The sequence below is a fragment of the Saimiri boliviensis genome, chromosome 15 (genome assembly GCF_048565385.1).
Source record: "Saimiri boliviensis isolate mSaiBol1 chromosome 15, mSaiBol1.pri, whole genome shotgun sequence".
NCBI lineage: Eukaryota > Metazoa > Chordata > Mammalia > Primates > Cebidae > Saimiri > Saimiri boliviensis.
In genome coordinates this window covers 20,628,713-20,645,921 of record NC_133463.1, presented here as the reverse complement: position 1 = coordinate 20,645,921, position 17,209 = coordinate 20,628,713, and the positions used below count along the sequence as shown (strand labels likewise).

At 36.3% G+C, this 17,209-nt stretch overlaps 1 protein-coding gene across 1 annotated transcript in view; it reads right to left on the bottom strand.

The window, feature by feature from the left end:
* PREX2 (phosphatidylinositol-3,4,5-trisphosphate dependent Rac exchange factor 2) overlaps window positions 1–17,209 on the bottom strand; it is a 306,754-nt gene that overhangs the window by 22,753 nt on the left and 266,792 nt on the right. Inside the window, exon 38 of the mRNA XM_003942900.3 lies at window positions 3,468–3,570. Within this exon, the coding sequence (XP_003942949.1) occupies window positions 3,468–3,570 (103 nt within the window). The remainder of the gene's footprint in view (window positions 1–3,467; window positions 3,571–17,209) is intronic.

The following is a 17,209-nucleotide window of genomic DNA, read 5'->3' as shown; positions in this document are numbered from 1 at the left end:
TCTCACTTTTAAGTGGGGAACTCAACAATAAGTACACATGGACGTAAAGATGGAAATGACAGACACTGCAGACTCCAAAAGGGGAGAGGAAGGAAGTGGGACAGATTTAAAAAATCATCTATTGTGTATTACGTTTACTATTTGGGTGATGGGTTCAACCAAAGCCCAAACCCCAGCATTATGTAACATATCCATGTAACAAACCTGCACATGTTCTCTTTGAATCTAAAACAAAGGAGAAACATACTCTGTGCTCTTAGCCACTATCATAAACTCACCTGCATGGAGCCCTTCTCTAACCATCCTAGTTAGAATGAAATCATTGAACAAATATCCTTTGGCATTTACTTTGTACTAGGTACTATTTTGAGAAACTGTGATGCCAAAATCAGTAAGACTTATTCCAGCCAGGGAGGTGCTCATGGTCTACTCACTTACTCCCTGTTCTGAGTCTTGATACACTGATGTTAGATACCCAGTAGAGACTTGCTTGCTTGTGCCCATGGCATGGTGATTTTTCTGTGCATGTGTCCACCATGAGATTAGGCAAGGACAACATCAACCTCATGTTTTTGTTCTTAGTGCTTAGTGTGATGCTTTGATACTGTAGATAAGGGGTCAGGATACTTTGGAATCCCAGTTTTTATTAAAAAGGTTAAGAGGACTTTTTTTTATAGGCTGCCATCAAAGAACACTATGAATATATAACTTATAGCATAGAAAACTAAATTTATAATGTAAATGACAGTTTCTATTGTAAGCCTTCTATTAATCAAATCAGCTGGTTACGTAAAGTGCTGCCTAAGGTTGTTACAATCATTACCAAAACATCGTGAAAGCCATAGTACCCTTCTCTTCTGTCTTTCATCTTTCCTTCAAACTCAAGCAGTGAGTTAAAATAACAACTCTATGAAAAGCATATACACACAATCTGTAGAGGAAAACAATACTGCAATTAAAATAAGAACAATAAATCATGCCAAAAAGCTTCTTGTTCTAAAAAAAAAAAAAAAAAAACCTAAAAATCTTAGTTTTATCATTATATTATTCATTCATATATTGTAAAATGTTAATAGATAATAAATTCTTTAATATATCATAATTTAAATTTGATTATGCAATAATACAAATACTTCAACATATACTGAAGATGACAAATATCTAACCACTTGGTCTCTAAAAAGCTAAGTCTAAATGGTTAAGTAATTGTCCCTGAAGTTGAAAGGTAAAAAGGAGAGAAAAATCCAAGCTCGACCTTTGATTCAGACTTGCATTCTAACTTCTCAAATCATTAGTAGGTTAAGAGTTGGCTTGTGGATTGGACCTCAGCCACAAATCTCACCGTCTGCTACTGCTGAATACTAGAAGGAGAATCGGTGACAGGGGGACTGTTGAAGAAATCTCTGGGACCACCAGTCTGTCCAGTTTTCCTAAAAGGGGGTCCCAGGATCTTTCACAAAGAAGTTATAATACCTTCGTTCTTTGCCTCTCATAGCCATTGGGATGTCATAACTTGGGGCAGAGGAACAAATAATAAAGGAAGCAAGCTATCTATCCCAAATGTATTCATTTTTTAAAAAAATTAGGGGGAAGAATAAGTTATAGTCTGAAAAAAATAGTGTGGTTTATATGTCAACAGGAATTTTATAAGGAACTCCATGACTTGAGTCTTTTAAAATTATCCCATACTTATATACTACATAGCAATATAACAATATAACAATATAAATATATTTATATAACAATTTATATAACAATATAACAATAAATTATATTGTTATAATTTATATAACAATATAAATATAACTTACATTTTATTTTAAAGAGCTTTATATCAGTTAAGTGAGTCATTAGGGCATACATAATATCAATATGACTTTAATCTCTATTTTCTCTATTTCTATTTTCCATTTTAAGAAGTGAAAATATTTGAAATAATTATGACTATTCAAATCTGTACAGTAGAAATGGATATGTCGCCAACTCATAACTACCTCCTTTGTGGAATATTCTATAAGAAGGTAAATTCCAGTCTATTTTGCTTGCCATAAACTATAATTTTTAGATGGTGCTTCCTAAGTCTTCCTACAAACCTACTCTAATACATAACACAATCAAACAGAAAGGTGATTAATTTCTTTCTGTGTTTCTTGGCAACCTAAATCTCAACTCTGATATGGACAATCATAAGTTTACTTGGATCTACTTTTTAAAACAGAGTTTGTATATATGTCCAAAAGTCCTTCCTAAACCTGCTGGCAAATCACATCTGTGTTTACCTTTTCCAGCTGGCCTACAGCACATCACATGCTTCTTAGCTCTAACCTTTGCTTAGCAAATCTCCTTGGACCTTCAAAGATCTTGGTTTTTAATCTTCAGCTCCTGAGTCCTAACCAGAAGTACCAGTGCATATGCTTTCCCTGTGTCTGATCTCTGCATTGCAGACACCAGCTTGATGTTGGCCTCTTCAGTTGATTTTTTGATGGGCTTTGCGGGCATTCTGCAATGCAGTCTTGGGAGCAAGCCCAGAGGGATTTATATGTTTGCCTTCGAGTTAGACACTAAGCTTCCAATAAACAAAGTAGTCATAATTACAAAGCATATCTTAAAAATTAAATAACTCACTGTCACTGGGCAACTCAAACCAAGTCAGCAAGTAGAGAAATTCGTTAAATCATTTTTCTGTGGTAGCCCAAAGAAAAAGTGGTAGAATAAAATAGATTTTATTTTGATTTCTTTTGTCTTTCTGTAGATTAAGTATATTTCCTGCTAGGTTGAGCACATTTTCTTAATTGGTAAATTGGAGCTTAGTGAATTTTTTTTTAAAAAAGAAGTTTAAGGGCTAAAAACTAAACCGTCACACTTAGAATACCATTGGGTTACTGTATAAAGTTCATTCTATTAATAAGATAGTATATTCTCACCTATGAGTACTCCAGTGACCCAGAGATGGTCCAAAGACTGCTATTTATTCCCTAAATGAAAATTCGAGGTGGGTTCTTTATCCTCAGAATAATGTACACACTGGGTAAGGCATGAATGTCCCTTGGTGGTCACCAGAAGCCACCAGGACCCTAAATTCTTTCCTCTTCTTCCTTGGCCCTGTCCCTCTCCACCCCCAGTTTTACCATCAATAATTCCCAGAAAACGCCATATGTCCTTTCACTTCTTCCTTATATAAGCATAAAAGTGACTGCTGCCCCATTCCACTTGGTCAAATCCCTTTCTGCCTGCAGATTATCACCTAGATATCCTGTTTTCCGGAGTTGTCTAAGATTCTTGCAGAACCTTAGACTGGTGCTTGCAGCATCTTCTCCCTGGGAGCATTTCTCATTCATGAGTTACCTCTGAGCCTAGTGAACTTCCCATCACATCCAGGCACCTGTCAGATACCTGGTAAATGAACAAAGAAATCTTCAAGTCCATGGCCTACAAAACAACTCTCCTCAAGTCTGCATGAGACCTACCTGCTTCCGCATCACATCTGTAGCCTGCATGATATAGCGAGGTGGCAGTCCATGGCTTCTGGCCAGAATGATTGCTTGCTCCAGCGTCACACTCAGGGTGCACCTGGGGGCCAAGATAAGGGCAAGTCAGACCCCATAGTTCCTGATACACTTTTTGAGACTATGTGGATTACCAATCGCAAAATCAGAAAGCACCAGCCAAAATCAAAGCAACTAGACAATGAGCTGCTAATTTTTCTACATAGAACACCAGTTTAAAAATAGATTATAAAGATACAGTACTGGGGTCAGAAATTAAGTATTTAAATTTCAAACAAATCCATGATGAACTATGTTTATAAGAGCACTTATCTACAGAAAATTGACCAGAATTAGAACAAGTTGTATGACTAAGTATTATTCTTTGATATTTCATATAATTTAGGAGAAATGACTGAAGAATATTTACTGTTAATATCTACATATTGTTAATAGATTTATACTGATTTATGCACAGATACTGTAGAAAAATAAACACTGAAATTACTATTTCTTGAGGTCAGAATTTTTTTTAATGTGTTTATTGGACCCAACTAAAAGAATGTTTGTAAAAGTTCCCAAAAAAACCTTATAACTAGTTTTATGGAACTGTGATACCAAGAGTAGCCCTGAGAAAAGTGTTCTAACCAGGATTTAGTGATTGGTGAGCCTGTGTTCTTCTCCTTCTTTGTAAGGCATCCTTTTCTGTTCTTCCACATTGATCTCTATAGTAGCCCTTAAAGCTTATGTTTATTTATTAACATTTTTAAGTGCTAGTCTCTGAATTGCTCTTTTTAGGGTAGCTTTTGCATACATTTCATAAAAAATGTCATTAATTTTAGATACTTCTCCTAAAATTTGTATTAATGAATTTTGTTTTACTTCCTTTTCAACAGATTCATATTTTAATTAGCCTTGTCCCCATTTTTGCATTTACCTACCTATAGCTTGGTATTTTATTTGTGTATTAGCTCTGTCTAGTATTTTTTACTTTCAAATAACGGTAAGTTCTACAATGCAATTGTTTCTATGGGAGAAATATTTAACTCATTGTTTATGAGGTTCTAATACAGGAGTTCTTGGTTATGAGGCTCTAACACAGAAGTCCAATGCATTTGGTAGGTTTTGATACTGACAATTAAGATAAAAAGAGAGAGGGATTTAAAATATTCCTGTTGTAATATTAGAAAGAACCTGACAAATAACTGTGTCGTTACATATAATTGCATTCTAAGGAGAACCATGTAAGTTCTATTGGCTGTTAAATGACTTGAAAGGCCACTTTCTCATTACCATTACAGAGATTCATTATTATGAATTCATTATTATGAACACATGTTCAGGTGGGCTAACGTTTCATCATTAAGTTCTAGTTGCACATGATGTTCACAAACTTTTCGTGTGTGAGTCTGGTAATGATACATATTGTTTTACATGTACATGTGAGTTTCAGAACAGTCTATGCTGATGAAGGCCAAGCATTATAACTAACAGTTCATGTTTTAAAAATCAATTTTCTACAAAGCATTTAATCGCCAGCTTACTCAACAGACCATAACCTTTTTCTCCTTCTTAAGGTCTCCTCCACTCCAATTTTAAATCTTTATTGATCCTAACATTTTAATCAATAATGCTCATTACATCAGCTGAGTGAAGCCAAGGGGAGAAAAAAAATCTTTATCTTTTTCTAATCATGCTGAAATATGTCTGTGCTTTCCTGATAAAGCACAACTTGCTTTCTCTCTCTTGTACTCACTTATAAACAAGACTTACATGCTGTGAAGGGCTTTAAACAGGCAGCCTACAATTATTATTTATTTTCTTAACCTTTTAAAACTGATTTCTTTTTAAAATTTTATCACTATTATACTTTAAGTTCTAAGATACATGGGCAGAATGTGCAGATTTGTTAAAGAGGTATACATGTGCCATGGTAGTTTGCTGCGCCCATCAACCCCTCATCTACATTAGGTATTTCTCCTAGTGCTATCTCTCCCCTAATCCCCCACCCACCCCTGACAGGTCCCAGTGTGTGATGTTCCCCTTCCTGTGTCCATGTATTCTCATTGTTCAACTCCCACTATAAGTGAGAGCATGTGGTGTTTGGTTTTCTGTTCTTGTGTCGGTTTGCTGAGAATGATGGCTTCCAGCTTCATCCATATCCCTGAAAAGGACATGAACCCATCCTTTTTTATAGCTGCATAGTATTCCATGGTGTATGTGTGCCACATTTTCTTTATCCAGTCTATCATTGATGGGCATAATAATAATAATAAACATAAGCATGTGTCTTTATATTAGAATGATTTCTAATCCTTTGGGTATATACCCAGTAATGGGATTGCTGGGTCAATGGTATTTCTGGTTCTAGATCCTTGGGGAATTGCCGCACTGTCTTCCACAATGGTTGACCTAATTTCTTTCTCCCTACCTCAAGTTGTAGTAAGCAGCAAATTACCTGGCAGAGATTTTAAAAGATTTTACTGCAGTCAGGAAGCGAATGTGCTCAGGAGCATGCTCTCTGAAAGGATACCTCAAAGTGTGATTTGCAACCAATCACACATCACCTAACAGAAAAATCTACCTTCAAATGGATGCGTGTATTTTCTTTCCCCAGCATATCAAAAAAAGATGGCTGCACCTATATTTGCCTTTTCATGCTAATCATTATGTATCTTTCAATTAGGCCCCAAAATTAATTTGAAATTTAAAAAAAGGAAAAAGTGTTAAAAACAGACAATCACATAAAGGTGGGAAATATTGCCTGTAATGTGATTCTTGGTTGATGGGTACAACCAAGGCCTTGTATTTCCATTCACAGCATCACAGAATTCCATTTTCCTGAATTGAGCATGTAAAGGAAAGCCTCGCAGGAAGGCTGCCACTTTTCTGTCAGTATACCATTATTTGCCCCGTAGCTTTTCATCTTCTCCCAACTATCTCAACTTGAATATCAAGTGGAAACTATCAGCATCTGCAAGAAGCATTCTGATACTGGCATTCTCTGATGGACTCCAGGTCCAGAAGGTGGCACACGGTTTTTCAGTAGCACATAAATATATACTCAGAGTCAGATATACAAGGGCTCATTTGATTTTATAGGCACTTTCTGATGACCAGAGAGACTGATATGCTAGCCCTGAGCAAGAGAATGAAAGGAGCTTATTAAAAGCCAGGAACCCTCATTCAATAGGAGGTTTCTCTTTTTTTGGAGATAGGGTCTCACTCTGTTGCCCAGGCTAGAAAGCAGTGGTGCCATCTCAGCTCACTGCAGCTTTAACTTCCTGAGCTCAGGTGATCTTCTGACCTCAGCCTTCTGAGTAGCTGGGACTACAAGAATACACCACCACATCCAGCCAATTTTTGTATTTTTTGTGGAGATGGGTTTTCACCATTTTGCCCAGGCTGATTTTGAACTTCTGGTCTCAAACGACTCACCTGCTTCAGCCTCCCAAAGTACTGGAATTACAGGCATGAACCACCATGCCCAGTCCAATGTGGGGTTTCTTACTAGATACCCCAGTCTTCCTCCTTACATGAACTCTGTTTTACAGTTAAATTAAAATTTGAATAAATCTATATTTTTGTCCCATCTGGAAAATACAGGCCTTCAATTTTTCAGCTCCTTCTACTACAATGTCACTTAAAAAATACTCACACAACTCTTTCCCTAGAAGCCACAAAATAAATGTCACAGAGTAGTATTTGACCTTCATAAAAAGGCAAATGTAACATATGCACTGAAGAAAGTTTTTCCATCATTTTAGTAATAAGACATTCCAAGTAATGGCTCTGCTTAGAGTATACATATGAGAAAGCACACTTGATAGGGTAGCAAAGTTATATAGACATTTTAAATTTCCCCATAGTAAGAAAAAGGAAAAGGTCAATATATCTGTGCTTATAATTAATAAATCTCCTTGACATGTTTTGTACTGAGAATAGATCCCAAATCACTCAGATATTTAGCATAGTTTTATATGATAAATGTAACCTATAGCTAATGGGTCCCATTTAATTTGAAGGACACTGATTTAGCAATGCTAAGAAAGATGAATTAAAATGTACTTTATTGCTTAATTCTTTCTTTCACTTATTCATTTGCCAAACACTTTTTGACTGTCTACTTTGTACCTACAAGTACCATAAAGTGCTGGCAGGAGTGGACTTACTTTGAAGCTATAAAAGCTTGAGTTTCAAGGCCCCTTACTTGTAAAAATACCTTTCCGGGTTCTCAGAGGGGCCTTAGCACTGTGTTCACATAGTCACATGCGTTTACAAATGTGCAGAAACAAAATGTTTTAACTGCAAAAGGTATGGCTGCTGTCTTTTTTACATCCCAGCTTCCTTCTGTCATGTTGGGTAGTGTTCAATTGGCTGTGGTTATTTTTGAAACTGAGCTAAAGAAAGTTTAGTTGGGATGCATTCAGGCTATGTTTGCTGGGACCTATTTATAGGACAATAATTACTTCCATTTATGTCTGGGTTATTGTAGTATCCTGTGTAGAAATGGCTTCCAGAGTATTCCCACTGCCCGTTGTAGTCATCCAATGTTGGAAAAGAGGTGCAGGGCCAGCGGTCATGATGTAATACATCTGTATCCTGAGGCCTCTAGGATGGGAAATGTGTATGTTTTGGAGGACAAAAAGGTTGGAAATGTATACAGCCAGAAATTACTCTGTGGCATATTCTCCCAAACTTATGGTTCATATGCTAAAGAAACTTCGAGATTTTTTTTTTTTTTGCATTTGGCAATAATTTTAAAATGCATAAGACATTAGTAATAAGACATTTTGAGATTGAAAAGCTTTTTAAAATGTTTCTTTTTTAAAAAATTATACTTTAAGTTCTGGGGTACATGTGCAGACTGTGCAGGACTGTTAAACATGTATACACATGTCATGGTGGTTTGCTGCATCCATCCTCCCGTCATCTACATTAAGTATTTTTCCTATTGTTATCCCTCCCCAAAATCCCAACCCCTGCTATGCCTCCCCTAGTTTTCCCACCCCTCAACAGGCCCCAGTGTGTGAAGTTCCCCTCCCTGTCTCAGGGTACAAAATCAATGTGCAAAAATCACAAGTATTCCTTTACACCAAAAACAGGCAGAGAGCCAAATCACGAGCAAACTCCCATTCATAATTGCTACAAAGAGAATAAAATACTTAGGAATACAACTAACAAATCAGGACCTCTTCAGGGAGAACTAAAACTCTTAAAAATTTAAATTTGATCATTCATGTTAGAGAAAAGACAAAATAATTGTTCTATTCTCTCTATAAAAAATTATATTGAAAAGTTGTTATAATTTGAAGAGGCAAAGAGTATGTTAACAAAAACTGTAGAGAAAAAATACACGGAAATGGGTCAGTCCATAAAGTAACAAAAATTATTGTTTTTTAGATTTTATAATGCCTGTGTTATCATATTTTTAAACATCACAATTTATTTATTTCTTATATTCTGAATAAAATTTAACTTTCATTCTATGTTGTTTCATAATTTTCCAAATTCTTTCTGACTTTATTTTACTTAACTTCAGACCCCAAAATCTCCATTACTCCAGTGTGTAGGAGATGCAGCAGTGAGCAAAGCCAAGTCCTATCTCCTTTGATAATCAAATCTTAGTAAGAAGACAAAGAAAATGAAGAAACAAATGTATAATATTGGGTAGGAATGAGTTACCCAGAAAAATAAATTTTGTGGTGGATTAGAAAGTGGGATGGTACTAGCAGAGGGTATAATGGCAGAGGGAGGTGCTGTTTTGGGGAAGACTATTTCAGGGAGAGTGAGTGCAAAGGCCCTGAGGTTAATGCTGGTTCAGTCTGCTCATGAACAAATGTGGGGCTCAACATGCTGGTGCACACAGAGAGAAGGAGATGAGGTTGGGGAAATAGCCTGGGCTCAAACATGCAGAACCTTGGGCATCAGAGTTTAGGAGTTGGTGGGGTTAGTTACTTCTTCGGTTGACATAAAAATTTTTCTATATTTACCTCACATGATATCAAATAACACTTTGTTAAGTAAATTATCAAAGTAATTTACTAAGTACTCAACCATAACAGCTTATCAACACTATTCAAAGCATCTTCAGTTTCTTCGCAATGGTAATATTTGCAAAAGCAAACTCTTTATCTTCTCCCACTTCTACCTCATGGTCCCAACACCCTACTTACTCCCCATCACCTACAACTTCTTTCTGCTTTCAGTCAGCATCTTAGTACCATTGTACAAACCTCTCCCCCAATCCTGTGTCCATTTTTTCTCTGTCTTTCACTACTTTCGAAATATCTTGGAACCTCTTTCTGAATGCAAAATGGCAACTGACAACAGAAGGGTTTGAAGACAGTCTTACAGGGCTGTACCCAGGTTACTTCTGCTCGCAGCCTGCATCTCCTCTGTAAATTGAGGAAAGCAGGCATACTGACCTCATAAAGTGCAGCAAGTGACCTGAAGTGAGTGTGATCCCTGCCCATGGTAAGTCTGTGTAGAGGAGGCTCCTCTTTATGGGCAGTACATTATTTGGAAAAAAAAGGAACACAAGCCTTTGTAAATTTGATCAGTTTCTCAAATCTCATCACATTTCAACTATTTATACTCCTTTTTATTCAAAAGAAAAGTGCTCATTAAAGTAACACTAGAGGAAATTATGATGCTATAAGATTACCATAATTACATGAAGCTAAGGACAACTATATGCCAATATCTCTTTTATAAGCTGACTTCGGTTAGAGTCCACCTGACTATAATTTGGGTATTTGTTGAAAAAATTCTTTGTGATTTTTATTTCAGGTGTTTGTCCCAATAGATCTCAGAGTTTATTTTATAGAGATGAATAGATTAATTATTAGATTAATTAATAGATCTCTTGAGTTTATTTTATACAGCAAACTGCAGAGCTAAAGGAAGGTCAGGAAAAGCATGTGAACTGGGCCCCTCTTTCCCAACCCTACTTCTAGATGCCAGAGGTGAATCTCCCATCCCCTCCACAGCTAAGTCTCACTGGAGAGACAAAGCTTGGTTTCCTAAATTGGCTTACATGAAAAAGATTGTATTTCAATCATTTCTAACTTAGATTCATTATACTATATTTAGTTCACTTTTTAAGATACCAGTTCTTACCTAAAGTGGATGTTGTTTACATGTTAACCCTCCCCTTTAAGATGACTCCTAACATTTCTATAATAAATTAGATAAAAGAGTCTCTTGAAACCTAAGGGCCTTCTACATTTGGTCATTTACCATGATTAGAGACAAAAATATCTGTTTTATTCTAAAGTCAGTTTTATATTTCAAAACCTCCAGAAGCCTACTGACTCATTTAATATTGATTCAAACTGTACTGAGCAAGGAAGCCAATTTCTCAAGGGCTGAAATCCATTCTACTGAACACTTTGGGAGCTGTAACACCCCTTTTGGGCTATAGGGGTGATTCAGTAACTCACAACAAATGACATGGGAAACCAGAACAATTTGAGGGTTATGGTTCTGAGCTCTGTTTTCCTACTGTGGATTTATTTGCAAACTCTCAGCATGCGCACTCTCAAGAATGCCCATATTTTGCTTGGGAGCTAATCATTATATTGCTATTTCTTGAGGACAAACCCAAATGTTCTTATTACTAGTGGAGGAGTGTTACTTAGACCCTAACACATTAAATAAAACACATGAAAATCTAGGGTGATGATCTCTGAATTTGTAGTCACAACAATTTGCCATAAATTAACATTACATAGATATTACAGTAAGACAATTTTTTAAGTAATTAAAAATAGGAAATGTAAATTTTAGGAAGGGATACTTTTTATTTTCACACATTTTAAAAATTGAGTGAGGGACTAAGTATTAATTTAAAACTTCCGTAGTTGTTGATAATGTTACCTAGGAAGGTACCACTAAACACTATCCCTGAAAAAAAAAATACACTGAGATCACTGAATTTAGGGATACATGTTTAGACTTTGAAAGTTACTTGAATGGCAAATTTTAAATCTTTTGTTCAGTAATAATATAACTGAATCACTTAGATAAATATCACCTTTTTTATGTTAGTACAGTTTTATAACTAGCAGAATAATTTCCTGTTAGTAAACTATGATATTTGGCAAACACACTACAGGCATGTGTCACAGTTTTCTGAGTTGAAGGAATCATGGTCCAAACAATAGTTTGACCAACTGCAGAAATCGTGCACTAGCCACGACCCCTTGACAATCTATATAAATTTGCTCATCACTGAAACTCACTATGATTCACTTGCAAGCATATGGAGGTTAATTTGATTTTATACTAGATAAATATAAAGGGAAATCAATATTTTTTAACACATTTGCAATCAGTGAGTTTTGCCCCAACGTAGAATTCTATGCAATGATGACAGTCTGATTTTGTTTTTTGGCTTGGACTTCCAGATACATTATCTCATTTTCACTGTTCTTTATAACTATGAGGCTGCTTTTAGTCATGGAAACAAAAGGGAGATTATTCCCCTGGGGAAAATGCATGCTTCGGAGTCTATGCATATAAGGACAGTCTGAGAAACCTACTAGTGTGGTAATATTCTTCACATGAATTATGTCTTTATATACTATATATTTATATTTAGAATCTTACAGATTTCGTTCTTAGAACATAAAATCATTTTCCCCATTTTATGACAGTCCTACTTTTTCCCTTCTGTAATTAAAAGACAGGTCATTATCTTTGTTCAAATGACTATAGCAAACAAGTTATTAGGCATCTAATTAGCTGTGGTTCTCTGTGATACTTTAGTAAGCTGAAGTTACCTGGACAGCCTTCAAATTTTGGAAAGCCGTAATGACTATCTATTTCAACACCAAGAGAACTAAGTAAATGCAATAAGCTGGAACATAGCACATAGCAGCTACTCCTGCTGTTTGCACACCACTCTTTTGTAAGCAGAAGCTTCATTTTTTTTTTTTTTTTTTTTTTTTTTTTTTGAGTCCCAGTCTTGCTCTGTCACTAAGGCTGAAGTGCAGTGGCACGATCATGGCTCACTGCAGCCTCAAACTCCTGGGCTCAAGTGATCCTCCTGCCTTAGCTTCCTGAATGTCTGGGACTACAGGTGCCTGCCACTAATTTTTTAATTTTTTGTAGGGAAGGGGTCTTGCTGTGTTGCCCAGGCTGATCTCAAACTCCTGGGCTCAAGTGATCCTCCTACCTTAGCCTCACAAAGTTCTGGGATTACAGGTGTGAGCCACTATGCCCAGCTCAGAAGCTTCTTTTGACAGATACAAGACAGTGCTGATCATGTGATTTTATGCACTCCAAAGCAACATCTGAAAACCCATCCGGGAAAGCCTAAGGCAGATTAGTTTCAGCAATCTTTGAACTAAAGATACATCTCTACCTGTTGGAAAAATATGTAAATAATTCTGCTCAGTTTCCACATGCTTTTTACCTCTTCCTCTGCTTTTGGTCTCATTTTATTCAGCTATTAAAAAAATAAGCATCTGCATGAAACAGATGTGCTGGAAATTCACTGACCCTAATAAGAGACAAGTTAAAAGAAATGAGACATAGAAGTTATTTAATTTCTCACAAATTTCTGTACCATGATTTTTTTCTTCAGTGGCCTCGACCTTCCTCATTTTTTAAAACTTTGCCCCAATGGAATATTACACAGCCATCAAAAACGATGAGTTCGTGTCCTTTGCTGGGACGTGGATGAAACTGTAAACCATCATTCTCAGCAAACTGACACAAGAACAGAAAATCAAACACCGCATGTTCTCACTCATAGGTGGGTGTTAAACAATGAGAACACATGGACACAGCGAGGGGAGCATCACACACTGGTGTCTGTCAGGGGGAAAAAGGAGAGGGACAGCAGGAGGTGGGGAGTAGGGGAGAGATAGCCTGGGGAGAAATGCCAGATATAGGTGATGGGGAGGAAGGAAGCAAGTCACACTGCTATGTGTGTACCTATGCAACAATCTTGCATGTTCTTCACATGTACCCCAAAACCTAAAATGCAATTAAAAAAAAAAAAAAAAAAAAAAAAAAAAAACTTGCCAGAGTGGGTGTGGTCAGGATTAAAATTACTGCTTTCCAAAAATCTTTGTTTAGTGATTTATTATTTATTTCATGTCTAGAGTAAGAAATTTTATACACCTTCAAGTTATCAAATTAAACCCATCAATTACAAGAGATTGATGCATGTGTGCAGTTCAGGGTGTTAATGTATCCACTGCAGCATATTTTATGCCTATTAATTTCATATTTTCTCCTATCTCTCACATCTCTCCTCTTTAGCTGCACTAACTAATATCATCTCCTGCATAGACTGGTGCAACCTCACTCTAACCTTTCCTGTCTGGCCGCTTTCCATTGGCCTTCCTCCATAGTGAAGGTGACTTTTTAAAATGCAGATATAAATACAAACATAAGAATGGCTCCCCATTTCTTAACGGCAAACACAAGATCTTCACAATATAGTCCCAGGTTTTCCTCACTTCTACTCCATACTTTACCTATACTATTTATAGTTTTCTGCAATCATCAATTATGACAGTTCCCATGTTTGTATGATCGCATATGCCCTGGTTGAAATCAGACAATATCTCTTACCCCACTGTCTCATACTCAGCTGGAAGGTCTAGGGATTAAGAACATGGGCAAGAGAAAATTTCCTGAATTGGAGCCTGGCTTTGCTAATAACTGTGTGATCTTGGGCAACTTACTTCAACTCCTTAAACTCTATTTCCTCCTCTGTAAATTGAACTTAATGATCATACACAACACAGAATGTTGTTTTCAGCACTATGTGAAATAATTCCTGCCTAATACTTAGTGTGGGGTACAGTATGTCATTTATTCTCAGCAAATGTTCAAAATTTTCATTAATATTACCACCACCACCACAAGGCTGGACTGGTATCTATATTGACTGTAGCTTTTCTAGAACCTAGCATACTTCCTAGGACTCAGTAAGCATTCAGTACATACTTATTTTTTAAATGACATGAATTCCTCATGTGTGCCAATGATATATGCATGCCCTGAAAGACTAGATTTATTTCTTTATGCTCTGCATTTTCCACATATTTGCTCAAGAAGTGTTCACTTACTAAATGTATTCTGGGAAGTGATAAATGCATTATGGAGACAATAAATATTAGCTAAAAGAAATCACAGATTCTCTTATGGCTTATAAATGGGATACGATTCTTCTTTTATAACCAGTACCTTGCGCTTCCCTTTCTCTGGATTTCATGATTGTTCCTATCACATCTGCTGGTTAACAACTCTGTTTGAATTATGGTAATACTTGAAATATATATATTATAGCATACTTATTAGTCTTATATTAATTATATTAATATATAATCAAAATTGTCCACTTATTTATCGATATTTTCCTGAGTCAGAAGAACACTTTTGAAACCCCAAGAGAATTGTCAGAAAGACAAATTATACATCCTTCCTCTCCATTGTAGTTTGAAAAGTATGTATCCTCTTTGAGTCACTTAAAACACAGTCCTTGGATTATCTTTTTCTGTTTTCATTATTAAAAACAACTGATGCTACATAGTATGGCTGCCTGGCTTCCCAATGTGGCTCCATTGTCAAGACATCATACTGTAAGAGCAGTGAGGGCAGGCATCTTGGGTCTCTCAGACTAGTGTAGCAAAGTGCTTGGCACATAGCAGTTCGTAGTTTTTTTCTGCTCAACAAATAAATGAACAAATAGATGCATAAATATCTAATTCTTTTTAAGTCCTAAACATTTGTCTTTATTCTGCCATACACTTGGGTTTTGACACTAGGAAAGAAAACTTCCTATCTTTGAATTCAAGGGTAGCTCTTCTTTTGCTTTTGAATGTCTTTTTTAAAGGCAGATTTTAAAAACAAGCTCTAATAGGACTCAGCATTGTGTGTATTTTATTTCTTACATATCAGAAGAGATAACTTTTGTATTTTTCATACTCCTCCCTATCATCCTATAGTGACCTATTACTGTGATTTTTAATAGCTCTTACAAGGGTTATCCCAATCTACTCATTTAAAACAGATGTGTTTCACAATTCCTACCTCTGCAATGAGAAGATGGATTCACTATCAGAAACACTGATTTAGATGGAACAATCTGAGAAGTCAGGAATGTCTGATCCTGTACTAGATGTTTTCACATACACTGCTCTTTAATCCTCAAGTCATCTTTGTGAGAAAGAAATCATTATTCTCATTTCACCAGTAAGTCCCTGAGAGACCAGATGATGTAATCACTTACTCCCTTGCACAGCGAGTAAACAACAGGGTTCAAAACCCCTTTTTGGATTCAAAATCTAGGGCTCTTTCTACTGTACCAAATTCAAATTACGCAGATTAATATATTTAGAGAATTCCCGCTCCCAACATCCATAATTCAATAATCACAAGCTTAGTTTCAGCATTTATATTTTAAATGCATTGTTTTGGTAGAGATGAATTCAGGCAGTCCAAATTACTTCACTGTGAATGTAGACTTCATTGTACTAAAATGAGTTCATGATTAAAAGGAAACTAGATTTGAAGCATGCTCAGTAAGTATATTGATTGTAAAGCGATCATGTAGTAAAAAATAAATTGAAGGGAGGATGTGTTCCTGCTTCACTAGAGATTTGCATTTTTCTATATAAAATGCACTGTTCTATGTGAAGTGTGTTCATTCCTGTAGTGATCACATTTTTTCTGGCTTCTAATTACTTTTATAGAGCACCACTGTGAAAAGTCTATTATTGACAACTAGAATGAAGCACCTGATTGAAGAAATGAATTCTCTAAGGTTGTGCAGTTATATTTTCCCTATTCCCTTTTATTACCTTCCACGGAGGAAGAATTGTACACCTGAGGACTACTGCAGTTTGTAAAATACTGATCAATCCCCACATGGCTACTACGGTTCTACATAGGCAGAGTATCTGCAATATAAATACAAAAAGGCCTGCAGTTTACCTACTGATCTTCCTACCTTATTCACCCTGAGCAAGGCTTTGGTGACAAGCAAAAGTCTTGAGAAAATTGCTACAAGTCAGTGGGAATGTGAAAAACCCAAACACTTAAGTTATTATTTTCCTGTAAAAGAGAAGCAACTTAAAAATGAAACACATAAATGCTTTGATGTGTGTGAGGGGAGGGGAGGAGGACAAATAGCAATTTGTTTCAGCAACAAATTCTCTTATCCTACACACACACACACATACACACACACACACACACACACACACACACACACCCCACTCATATATAGATAAAATAAATTATTAAATACTGACACACTCTTTTTAGGAAACTTTGAGTCACAAGGTAACAATACAATTCAAAAGCCAGTTGTCAGCTGGGTGTGGTGGGTCACATCTGTAATCCTAGCACTTTGGGTGGCCGAGGCGGGCAGATCACAAGGTCAGGAGATCGAGACCTTCCTGGCTAACATGTGAAATCCCATCTCTACTAAAAATACAAAAATAATTAGCCAGGTGTGGTGGCATGCACCTGCAGTCCCAGCTACTCAGGAGGCTGAGGCAGAATCACGTGAACCTGGGAAGCAGAGGAGGCTGCAGTGAGCCGAGATGGCACCACTGCACTCCAGCCTGGGTGACAGAGCAAGACTCTGTGTCAAAAAAAAAAAAAAAAAAAAAAAAAAAAAAAAAGCCAGTAGTCACTCAGGCAAGGTTTTAGTATAATTTGTAGAAATAACTTCCCAATACTTTCAATATTATTGA